Source organism: Takifugu rubripes, chromosome 6 (assembly GCF_901000725.2).
Source record: "Takifugu rubripes chromosome 6, fTakRub1.2, whole genome shotgun sequence".
NCBI classification, from domain to species: Eukaryota; Metazoa; Chordata; class Actinopteri; order Tetraodontiformes; family Tetraodontidae; genus Takifugu; species Takifugu rubripes.
Window position 1 is genome coordinate 7,998,246 of NC_042290.1, and position 12,318 is coordinate 8,010,563.

The 12,318-nt window shown below is 44.8% G+C and overlaps 1 protein-coding gene across 1 annotated transcript; it reads left to right on the forward strand.

Annotated features, from left to right (window-relative positions):
- The first annotated feature begins 186 nt into the window (after positions 1-186).
- Positions 187-8,994, forward strand: arsb (arylsulfatase B). The gene is made up of 8 exons (XM_003978116.3): positions 187-623; positions 1,077-1,263; positions 1,337-1,527; positions 1,634-1,841; positions 3,706-3,949; positions 4,858-4,928; positions 8,189-8,320; positions 8,551-8,994. Exons 1-8 carry the CDS (start codon positions 372-374, stop codon positions 8,814-8,816), a joined length of 1,551 nt encoding a protein of 516 aa, XP_003978165.1. The 5' UTR covers positions 187-371; the 3' UTR covers positions 8,817-8,994.
- The last annotated feature ends 3,324 nt before the right edge of the window (positions 8,995-12,318 follow it).

A 12,318-nucleotide genomic window follows, 5' to 3' on the forward strand; every position in this document is an offset into this window, starting at 1 on the left:
ATTGTGACCGTAGTTACACATAATATTTATATATGCCCTTAAGTATATTTAATCATTAAAAGAATATCATAATTGAATATAAGGTAGTTACAAGATAATGATACATGGTAGTGCCAAGTATACTCTGGAGTCATGTGATTGGCTGCTACTTCAAGTTACCTGATTGGCTGCTGGGTGTCACCTGACATATTTACGGAAGTTTTTGAAGTTCAACTAAACCAGGATGTTGTACAGTGTATTTATTGAGACTATGTTTTCTGAGTTACCGCACATGAACACTAGCAGTTGGCCCATCTTTGGGCGAATTCAAAAGTTACGCTCTGGGAACTCAATGGCACTAATGAACTAATGAAAAATAAGACGTAGATACGATGGCGTTAGCAAGTTTTCTTATTATCACCGGGCTCTTCTTGAGTTTTCCTGGATTTCTAGCGGCTAAGCAGCCTCACATCGTCTTCATTCTTGCAGATGATTTTGGCTGGTATGATGTCGGCTACCATCTCTCCGAAATTAGAACACCAATCCTGGACAAACTGTCCTCCGGAGGAGTCCGTCTGGAGAACTACTACGTTCAGCCTCTGTGCACCCCCTCCAGAAACCAGCTCATGACTGGAAGATATCAGGTAAAATCCCCGAACAACTGCACTTTATCTTCAACTTCAATTATGTCAAACCGTAAAAATATGAATAATACAGTCACATCATTGAAAGCTATATAAATATCAGCAGAAACACACGAGATATGTAGTTCACCTATTTAAAATTGTGTTAAAAACAATGTAGAATCTTGTATATGTTGAACAATATCTGTTCGTGTGTTTTAAGTTTAACACTGAGATCACTTGAGACAACATCTTGAAAATGATGACATTAATTTTAAGAACATTTCTGCATACATGATTTCAAAATCCTTCCTGATGTGACCAAAAAGTGGAGCAAGCGAACCGGTCAAGCCGCTTTAAGAGAAGCTTTTACAAGGCTGTTGGTTTGCAACAGTGTTACCACAAAGAGCGACGGTTCCTCTTTTTGTAAACTAAAAACACACTTTTTCCTGAGCAGCATGTCTGTGCTTATAGATCCATACGGGCATGCAGCACCAGATCATATGGCCCTGTCAGCCCTACTGCGTGCCTTTGGATGAGAAATTGCTCCCTCAGCTGATGAAGGAGGCAGGCTATGCCACTCATATGGTGGGCAAATGGCACCTGGGCATGTACAAAAAAGACTGCCTGCCTACCCGGCGGGGTTTTGACTCATACTTGGGTAAAAATCCTTTGAGAGACAGTGGGTGATACAGCTGAACTGTTAACTGAATGAACCTCCACTGTGTGCTCAGGCTACCTGACAGGCAGCGAGGATTATTACACTCACATCCGCTGTCATCCCATTTCTGCTCTCAACCTAACTCGCTGTGCGCTGGACTTGCGGGAAGCAGAGGCTGTTGCCAGGAGCTACAAAGGAACGTATTCCACCGAGCTGTTCAGCCAGCGAGCCGTCAGCATCATCGAAAAACACACCTCTACCGAGGTGACATCTTCTTGATGTTGCATATTGCATCCAGTGCTAGATTATCCAAACTCTGTTCAGCTGCCACAATGAATCATACCGCTCAGCACATGCTTTTTCTTTTTAGCCTCTCTTCCTCTATGTGGCTTTCCAAGCTGTCCACGCGCCACTGCAGGTGCCAGAACGCTATGTTGCCCCATACAGTTTCATCCAAGACCACTCGCGCAGGTCGTACGCGGGAATGGTGTCGGCAATGGACGAAGCGGTGGGCAACATCACTCTGGCTTTGCAAAAGAGAGGATTGTGGGAGAATACAGTCCTCGTATTCTCAACAGGTATGTCACATGCATTTAAAGTTGTGGGCACCATTGATTGATTGATATATGTGGATAATTTTGGATCACTAAAAAGGGCCGATGCTTACGTACAGTTTAAGTATATAAATCATTGTGGAGATTCTGACTGTAAGGTGTCATTAGCTGAGCCCTTGTAATTCATCGGTGAATCTCATGCAACCTCATACTAACTTGATGATTGAGCAATTAGAATGGAAACCAGTAGAGCATGACTTTGCCGCTAGAAGCCTCAAAATAGAATTTATGGCGCCTTCCTCCTATCAGTGTCTGCATTCTTTTTTTTATTTCGACCTTCCTCAATTCTCATTACTTTTAAAACTTGGATAATCCTAATCTTTAAGAGCTGCAATCATTGCCTCTTTCCTTTTCTCTTTACCTCTCCACTAGAGGGCAGTGTGTAGCTGTCTCTTGTGTATGGAGCATTTTGAGTCTCACTTGGAGGCTGAAATGCACGCAGGAACGCTTTAACTGGCTGACTGAGGTCTCGCTGAACATTGAAGCGTGTCCACGCAGGCTTGGCTTTGACGAGCATAGTGTGGTTAAAATGCAGCATCATCTAAACATGTGCCCGCTGCGCCCCACATGTGGAACTGCTAATGAATCGCATCTGAAGTAGACGACTTTTGGTTATTTCTGGGGCCTTTAAAGGGGGATGATTAGTAGACAGAAACAATGCTGTGAAAGTAAAGTGTGAGGTTTTTCATGCCAGTGGTGGTCTTTCAGTAGGTGGCCTATTTCATTGTTCCTCCACACATTTGGTTTTGCGGGCAGATGTCGAAGCTTCTGATCCGCCACTCGCAAAAAGCTCTCCAGTTGCTGCTTCTTTGGCACTGGTAGCGTAATATCTGACTTCAGCATCTCAGATTTAAATGCACAATTATTGGTTAGATCTATCATTGACTTTATTACTCGTGCGTCTCATTTACCATCTAAAAATTTCATGTGCAGGCTGTTTTCACTGACCCACATGTGTCAGACTTAACGGGAAATCAATGGGCCCTAACCTTGACATTCCTTTTTGTTGAAATTTTCTACAAACCAAAAGCCTCAGTGGGAATTTACTGTAAGCAGATGAGCGAGAGAGGTGGAGCGAAAGAGAGAGAAGCGGCCTGTGGAGCGCAGGAACAGACTGAAAAGGCATTAAGAATGAGAGCAGACTTTTCCAGAACTGTCTGAGAATTGGGAACTACTTCCTGAACTAGGATAACCTTCCACTGCTGGAAGGAAAGACCTGGATAAGTGTGATGATGCCTGGATATGACTGGTTTCGTGTGTTTATATGGGATAGCTGTGTGTGTGTGTGTGTGTGTGTGTGTGTGTGTGTGTGTGTGTGTGTGTGTGTGTGTGTGTGTGTGTGTGTGTGTGTGTGTGTGTGTGTGTGTGTGTGTGAGTGTGTGTGTGTGTTTGTGTGTGTGTTTGTAACATTTTGTCCAAAAAATAGATGAGTGATGTTTTTCCCTGCTGCTGTCCTGCTAAATTTTAAAATTCACAACAAAAGATTCTTCCTTTACAGTGAAATGAGTCCACCCCAGTGGTGTACAGCCCATTTCCTGTAATAGTTGCCATCTCGATGTGAAATGAGCTGTTAATGGGCGACCCAGGGCAAAATCCAGTGGTCGCTGGGGTACGAGGCCTCTAATTCATTGATCGAGGATTATACGTGAGAAGGAGTGGATACGCTTCCAGTGTTTTAAACAATGCTTGATGTGGAAAACCATCTTTAATCAAATGCGAGCCAGCGTATTTTACTTCAAAAATTGTACTTCAGACACCATATTTCATATTTACTGCTTCGTCTTCGTCCTGTGTGTCAGTATGTTTCATCTCTGACTTTGTCGGGCAGATAATGGAGGTCAGACTCTTTCCGGGGGCAGCAATTGGCCCCTTCGAGGCAGGAAGTGGTCACTGTGGGAAGGAGGGGTCCGGGGGGTCGGATTCGTCGCCAGCCCTCTGCTGGAGCAACCCGGGACCATCAGCCGCCAACTCATCCACATCTCTGACTGGTTGCCAACGCTGGTGGGTCTGGCAGGAGGGAGCACCAATGGCACCAAGCCGCTGGACGGCTTCGACGTGTGGAACACAATCAGGTGGGTTATTCTCTTAGAGCGAGGGTCACGCCAGGTCAGAGGGTGCCTCTTCTCTCAGTCTCTGCTCTTGCTCCTCTCTGTCCCGGTGTCCTCTTCAATAAGCCCTTTGTTACTGTGGCAATGGAGCTCAAAGAGAAGGAAATTCCATCAGTCATTCGTGCACAAATCCATCTTTTTTTCCTCATCCTTCCCCTTATCCTCTCTCCTTGCTCAGACTCATAAAAGCTTTTTTGTTAAATAGAATTTTAGCTGCCAACATATACGTTTTATGTGTTTTACATTTCATTGTTCCTTTTTTTTTTTTTAATTATTATTTTGGAAAATAAGACGATGGAGGTCACCACCCTGTCTGACTGACACATCGTACTGGTCAACTAAATGTGGACACAGTCGAGAAGGTGAAATTGAGGGCTTCAGCAGAGCCCCAGCAGAAAATCAAGGCTTAGCCCGTACCGCAAACTGCTACCCGCAGTCTTCACTCGACTCGACTGGTCTGACGCACGTCAGCTGACCTCAGGCTGCTGGCGTCGCCGTGCGAGCAGCACACCGACCTGGGGCGCGTACGTCCCCACTTTACAGCTCTTAAGTTGTTTTTAATTAGCTATTTTATAGGCAACAGCTCAACCGGGGGACGCCGAAGCCGAAGGAAGGCGCGGAACAGTAGGCAGGAAGGGCAGAGCGAGTTATTTTAGGTGTGTTATCAGACACTGTGGTCAGCGAGAGCAGCGTGTTTTCTCTGTGGTGGACTGCGGTCAGAGCATATGACTGGCTGGTGAGCAACAGCCAGCTGCTTTAGATTTACAGATCCCAGTGGACTTTACAGTGCACGTCGGGCATCATGTTGTGTGTGTATGTGGGTGTGTGTGTATTCATACGTTTGAAAGCTACACTACTTTCTTATCTTGCAGCAAAGGCTTTGCCTCGCCCCGACTGGAGCTACTGCACAACATCGACCCGCTGTATAACGACATCGCTCCCTGTAAGTCCACTTCCACCCCTCACGGAGGAACTTCTCTCCAACTTTTCCCTGTCAATGGAGCCCTTTGTGATCTTACTTCCCTTGCAGATTTTCCCATGTGTTTAACAAACAAAGCAACACATTATTTTCCTAATAAAATAAGGCTGCAGACTTATGGGTATTCCCACAAACTTTAGCGTGCAGACATACACACCAGTTCACTCGTCATGCCTGTCTTGCCCAGGAAGTTGGGAAATGTGTCGAGGTTAGCATTTGGAGCCATTCTTCCTGTGGCTGTGTCAACACTTGTCCACATCTCTGCTCTCCATGACAGTCGGGGGTGTCCTTGACATTTGAAATGGGTCGTATTTCTTTTTTTTATCTCTACATAGCCACCAGTATCAAAGGCTTACTTTTTATGTGAAATTTACCACTGCCAGATGTCTTAAATCCAGTTTAATTAAGTTAAAGGGAGACAAACTACATCAAAATTGCTCATAGTTATCCTACTTGTTAAAACAGTGTCGCTTGAGGAATTCTGATAACAAGGCCGAAATACTGATTCGTCACCGTCGTCAGCGTCGTTGACCTACCCACACCTGACAGCAGGGTGTGTGTCCTCACACTTTAAACCCTTTGGATTGCAGCGAGGTTTCCAGGAAATAGACCTCGGCACGGCCTCCTTTCTTCTCACAGCGGTGTGGTCTCATTCATGTCTAAGCCACTCAGAATTCGCCGGGCCGGGTCTGAGGTCACTCTTTCTGACTTTGCGGAGGATGCTGCGCACATGCACACACCAGTTACACATCAAAAATAGCAGCGGCTAAGGAGGAGTACCACTGTAGCGAAATGCTTCACAGATGTACCATTATGGGCATGGAAGAGATTGTCAGGAGTCTTGGTATCCTTTGATCCACCATTGCAACATTCATCTCCCGTTGCATCTTCTCTCCTCTCCACAAATGCTTGTAACCTGCTGCAATACTGAGTTTACTCGTTTATGATGCTGCAATGTTGGCCTTTATCCGATCGTCACTGACCTAATGACATCACAAAACATCCAAAGATCTGATGGTGCGATGCACCGAAGAGCTGCGAGGAACTGGTGATTGATGTTTTTCTGTAACCTTTAGAGGCTTCGACCTGGAGATAGGCGTGATTAAAACCAAACGCAATAACACGGAGTTCTGGGAAAAGCCTCGCTTGGCCTCTGTTTGTGTGGGCGTCACATTTCTCTTCAGGTTCTGATTATCCTAGTTTACTGCTGGTCATTAGCATCTAAATAAAAACGATCAAAACAGGATTCCATCAAGAACACTTTTGGAGGCTCGTATGTTTTATGTTTGAATCTTAATCAGCAGCAGTGACAACCGTTCCCTCTTGATGCATTCCAGGCTGAGATTGCTTCTTTCTTCTCCTCTTTGCTATTAAATCGGCCTCTCTTTGACAACTTGCTGCTCTGTTTCGTCCCTTTTTCTCCCGGCCTCTCTCTCTGTGCCTTCTTGTCTTTCTTAACCTCATGAAAGGGCCTCATTCCTTTTTTTCTTTTTCTTTTTTTTTTTAAGTTTTAGAATTGCTTTTCCGAATTCCTTCTGTGCCCTCGGCCTTTGTGAGAGGTGGGATCCCCGACACCGAGGGGGTCCCTCGTCTTCTTGCTTGTTATCTTGTGAGTTCAAGCATTAAATCAACCCCCCCAATTCTGCCTCCACCTTGTTGCTCTCTGTTTGTGGTGTCTCCTGCTGTGGATCCAGATGAGGAAGGCCTGATTTGAGGCACTGCTGTCTTCATGCGAAGACCTGGATGTCAGAACCAAGAAGAACCAGGGCCCCCCTAGCATAAATCTCTCCCTGATGTATGCAGACCCTGAATTATTTATCAGCTCACCTTCTTCCGTAACAGCAAACACTCTGGAATCTGAGCCCGACTCGGTCATTAATTTGACGCCGTGTTGAGCGATCCCGATCAATCCAATGCGAGAGCAGTTAAAACACCCACATGTCATTTACTAGACCATCCGATTCAGTTGGGCTCTTTTGTTGCACGGCCGCGGAAATGTTTTAATCTTGCAGTCATGTCGCTGTGGTTCTTGTAGCCGCATAAAATTAGCTTGAATGACGAGTCATTCCATCATGAAAGACAGCTGCTTAATTAAAGAGAACATAGAAGATGATGGAATTAAAACAACAGGGCCACTTTAAAGGCAGATTAACAATCAGTAAATTACACTCCATTTAATACTCATTACTGTGTTCTGTGTATTATCATTTCCAATAATTTAATGAGATTTAGATTCTCTGACTCTGATAGACCTCACAGAACCCTGACGTGCATGAGACGTGTATTTTTTCACAGTTTTCCTAAATAAGGTTAGCCTCAGTTTTCTTCTTTGGTTAGATGAAAAATAAGAAAAATTTGTTACACATGTCTTGGTTGCTATTCTTGTGGGTTTCTCTCTTTTGGTCAGCTGATCAGAGAGTTAACCAGCTCTGATTAGTTTCTCCCTTCTAGAGATTCTGGTTTCAGAGCCTTTAATCTTGGATAATTCTCAACAGGTTTATAAGAAATCTCCAACATCTCTGCAATGATTCAGCGCCCTGTTTGTGTCTCTTTTTGCTATTCTTCTGGGGACCCTGGGGTTTGTATTGGTGGCCATTTGACTGTGTGCCCAGGTTGTGTGTGCCAAATCTGTGTAATGAGGACCACATTGTCAGGGTCAAGGCAAGATCTGTTTTTATTCCTTTTTTACCCCCCAGTCTTCTCATTTTTAAGAGTTCGTTTCCATAAGAAGTGAAATAACCCCCGGTGGGGACAGTTCTGCACCTCCGCCATATTAAACTGGTAAACTGATGCCAAAGGTTAACCACAGCCACTGTTGCTTATCTTCTAACCCTTTTAATACCTGTCCTACAACCCTCGAGGGTAAATTATTCATTGTGCTTGGCAGAAATGGAAGGCTTGTGCTGAATTGACCACATTCCCCCTGTATTTGTGGGAACGTGTGATCTTTAAGGAAAATATTGTTTTGAAGTAATTCTCTGCCATTCAGTTCCTGTCACTATTAATTCTACTGCAGAAGAAGAGGTCCCCCTCATTGGTGTATTTATTTTCACACCCTCACTCGATACTCGCTGTGATTCGCCGGTATGCGCTAAAATCTGGTATCAACACTGACAGAGGGGGGTTGTATCCAGTGGTGGTCCAATACCTTCCTCAGCGAATTCTCTCACTTGATTTTTCAACAGATGACCTGCATGATCGGCTCTGTCCTCTTCTTTCTTCAGGTCCTGGCACGCGGCGCCCGTTAACTTTGGCTCAGGTGGCCGGCGGAGCTTCCAGGACCAACTCTGGCTTCAATGTGTCCATTCATGCCGCCATCCGATACTCAAACTGGAAGCTGCTGACTGGCTACCCGGGTCAGTATCCTCTGTCACCCATTATGACATGTTTAGTCTGAGGAGAAAGTGGAAAATCAGGCACACTTAAGCGCAGCCATGTGGTCGGGTCTTATCTCTTTTAATCAGTGGTGGAAAAAAGGAGTCGGATCCTCGACCTACAGGAGTAATAGGCAACATTTCCACATTAATGTGTTATTATATGTATATATTTCTCCTCACTACTTTTTTGGGTGTTTTGCCTCCTCCAGGATGTGACATTTGGTTTCCCCGTCCTGGTCACAACGGCTCCGATTCGACGCCCTCTGAGGCGGAGCTTCAGAAACCCGTCAGGCTGTACAACATAGAAAAGGATCCTGAAGAGAGAAACGAGGTGTCTGCTCAGTTCCCCGCAGTTGTGGACCGCCTCCTGGCCAGGCTGTACCACCACCAGAAAAGCGCCGTGCCCATAAATTTCCCCGACGATGACCCTAAATGTGACCCGGGCCCCACTGGAGCCTGGGGACCCTGGACTTGAATGGCTTTGTTTACTGGATTCACAAGAAGATTAATTTGATCTCTTTTTTTTTAAAGAAGACAGAAATTCCATATTTCTCCTCTCTGATAATCACAATTGAAAATATTTTCAAGCTTTTAAATCTCACCGAGCTCTTAAACACACAGAGTTAAAATAAAACAGCTTTTTTTACCCTTATGAAGTTTGTTTGGATTATTCACCTTTATTGTCTTACAGATTTTATTGTGCATCAGTATTTAGTTACAATTGAAACAGCGAACGCCACCCTTCGCTAAGTCCCACTATAGCTATATAACCTATGTGTCCATGGACCCAGAACTGGTCATAAATAAGTAGATGATGAATGGGTTCGATATTTCATGGCGTGGAACAGCTGACGGCAGCAGACGCTCACATGTGCCGGTGACAAGTATTCGGGGTCGCCCTGCAAAATGGTTTTGCCACCGATCAGTTAAAGGCTGCATGACGGACATTATCCGGACCTGAAGGGTGAACACTGGATACTTCCAAAGGGACAGTCTGCAATTTTTGGAATCCGTGCGAGAGAAGCTAATTAGCTTTATTCATACACCCTTTCTGACCTCTGACCTCTGGTGACTGACCTCCCATTGGCTGAAACATGCAGACAGCCGCAGGAAATGCTCCCTGCAGAGAGTGGGCGGCTCCGTCCTAATGCGAGTTCTGACCTCTGACCTGCAACCTGAATTGATTGTCAGCTGAACTCAGCAAAACAATGCAGCTCAGTGTGGAAAACACTCGTTCTTGGTAATCATTTGACACCAGTAGGTTTGTTACGCTGCTGAGACTTCTTTCCTTTGTACATCCATGACATGACAATGTTGGCTAAATATAAAATCTAGCCGATAGCATAACAAAATGGTTTTATTTCATTCCAGCCTCTCATTGTGATCAAGAAGAAATATGGTGAATAGCATGGTGACCAACAATGTATCATGTTTCTGAGCTAAGCTAACACCTAGTTGAATGCTCTGTACTCATTCTATTGTCCTTAAAAGTCGACTAATTGAATAATATTTGCAGGAAGTGTCAAACAGCTTTATTTCCTCATGAAGGAGTCAGTGTTAATGCTTAATTAATGCACGTGTTTCTCAAATTTGAGGTCACCTCACTGCATTATTTATCCGGTATGGGTCCCCTCCATCTGGGCAGCCCACGGCAACACTGGTGACACTTTATTTTTCCAAAATCTAAACAGCTTTTCTCTCAATGGTCCGCCTATTTGACTCCCTTTAACGCCAAGTTGTTTTATTTGGTGTTGAAGTGTACATGTGTTCAAAAACACAGACCACCGTCTCCCAACATGGTTGTTAAATGGAACTGGAACTGGGATTTTGATAATGGCCGACTACCAGAATACCACAAGATTATTTTATGTTTTGGAGAAAGTGCTTCTGACATTACCGAGGCTATAAATTTGTCACTCGCTTGTTCTGTTAGTTTACTCTACAATCAAAACTCTGCCGTTCGGTATGATGGGATAGTTTATTTAATTAGATGCTGCCAGCACGAACCACTCATCTAAAAGCCATATCTGCGAGTCTCTGGGTTTTACTGCAGACCACTTTAGCGCCTCAGCTACCCTCTCTGTGGTGAGCTGCCCCTCCTGACAAGTTATTCCATCTTACCCCTCTTGTCATTACCAGCGGCCGACCGCGGCCGTGCCACGGCTCGCTCTCCTCCTCCAGCCTTTCAAAGCAGCGACGGTGTGTCTTTCACACTTCACGCTGCACTTTGACTGTGAAGTCTGCCACGGTGTGGCCCCCGCAGCACCCAGGCTGCGATGACCCCGGCCCCGGCGTCACCCTGACCCTTTTTTTGGGTTTTGTTTTTTCAGCTGTGGCGAGGCGACGCCTGCCATCGGCCTCCACCGCGATGGCCCTGGAAGATATGACGGCTAATCTGGGGCTCAGATGTTGCTAACGCTGTGCACAACCAGAAATTCAATACAAGGGGGCATCATAAATGTGCGTTATCCAATATCAAAATAGTTTGAACACATTTCAATAGGCATATAATCACCGTGGAGGGTAATTACAGATGTAGCAGCTTTAGGTGATAACTACTTAGTTACTACTTGCTTTATAGGTAAGATCAAAGGTCTGCCAGAACAGTCTTGTTAGGCTTCTCTTATCTTATACTCAGACAGGACTGAAGGTCTGTTTCAATGAAGTAAGACAGGTTACAGGAACGGCTCAGTACACGTCAGCGCTTTACTCAGCGTAAGGGACAGATCAGACTTTTCTTTATGCTTTTATTGAAAGGAATTAGGGCAAGGTCTAATTGACTCAGCATGGCGGTCCGGTAACAGGCCTGCCGTTTGAATCCAGTGGGAAATATATAAAGCCTGCAGGGTAGGAGGTCTGTTGGACGGCGACTGTGAGGCACACAAGCGAAATGTGGAGTGACACTCCAGCGGGATCACTGTGTAATCTTGATCTTGAGCTAAAATCTGAAAATCTGAGATTATGGAGCTTTAATACCATCCTTTCCTCGGTGTTAGCGAATTTATTATTAAAGGGGCACAGAATAACTGTTTGTCCTGGAGTTACTTGGGTGAGAGGCGTTTAAGGACCTTCAGCTGTGATGTCGAAACTGTGTGTCATGGAAGAATCAGGCCTGTGTTACAGAAGACTGAATAATATGGCACTTTCCTTTTGACTCAAACTAAAAGTCAGCCCCAGTGATCCCGGGAACTGGTCGAATTTATGACATTAACTTTATAATTTATGACATGAGTTGTTTAGCCAAAACTCCCAGAGTGAATCATGAGACTCCCCTTCTGTTTTCACTATACTCAATTCTCATCTGAGCAAGGGAAGTTTAAATAAAGGGGCAGTGGGGTCCTGGCACCAGTTGATCCCTTCCCAGTCACAACAGACTCCAAAAAACCCATTTGTACTCTCACACTCACGTGCAAAACATGCATAGATGTGCAAAGGTTTTTGTTCTTTGTGCCGCAGGGATGGTGCCATGTGTTTCTGCACCCTTCCACCATTCCTGGAGACTTGGAATGGCATCCATGGTGGGGGGGGTGGTGGTGTACTGGTGTGATATGTTGGACCTGAACTGAAGGAGGCTTCAGAATGCGAGTAATCTGTGTTGACCAGCGATGGCTTTGAGGCTCAGCTGTTGGCGTGCCGGTGAGGACGTTAAGACACATTTGGAGAGACTGTGACATGTGGACTATCCAAATGTTCACGTAATACTGCGAAGAGTTTGTCTTTGCATGCCGAGCGGTAATCTAAGATGCTGGGAGAACAACAGAGAGGAGATACTACAAAAGTATTTTTTAAAAACCTTGTACTTTGTGGCTTTATTTGGCTAGCAAGATGTTCTCAAGATTATTTTACCCAAGGAAGAAGAACAAAATATGCAACTTAATCAGTTTGTTATTCAGTTCTATTTTGAGATAGTGAAGATGACTAAAACTGATTCTCGAATCCCAGAATGACATCAGAGCTATTTTTAGGTTACAAATGCA

What these genes read in the sequence shown, in the direction of transcription:
- arsb (XM_003978116.3), top strand. Translation starts at nt 372, where the DNA reads ATGGCGTTAGCAAGTTTTCTTATTATCACCGGGCTCTTCTTGAGTTTT. An exon ending in GGGTTTTGACTCATACTTGG is followed by an intron (nt 1,264 to 1,336) that starts GTAAAAATCCTT and finishes CTGTGTGCTCAG; the next exon opens with GCTACCTGACAGGCAGCGAG. An exon ending in GTATAACGACATCGCTCCCT is followed by an intron (nt 4,929 to 8,188) that starts GTAAGTCCACTT and finishes TTCTTTCTTCAG; the next exon opens with GTCCTGGCACGCGGCGCCCG.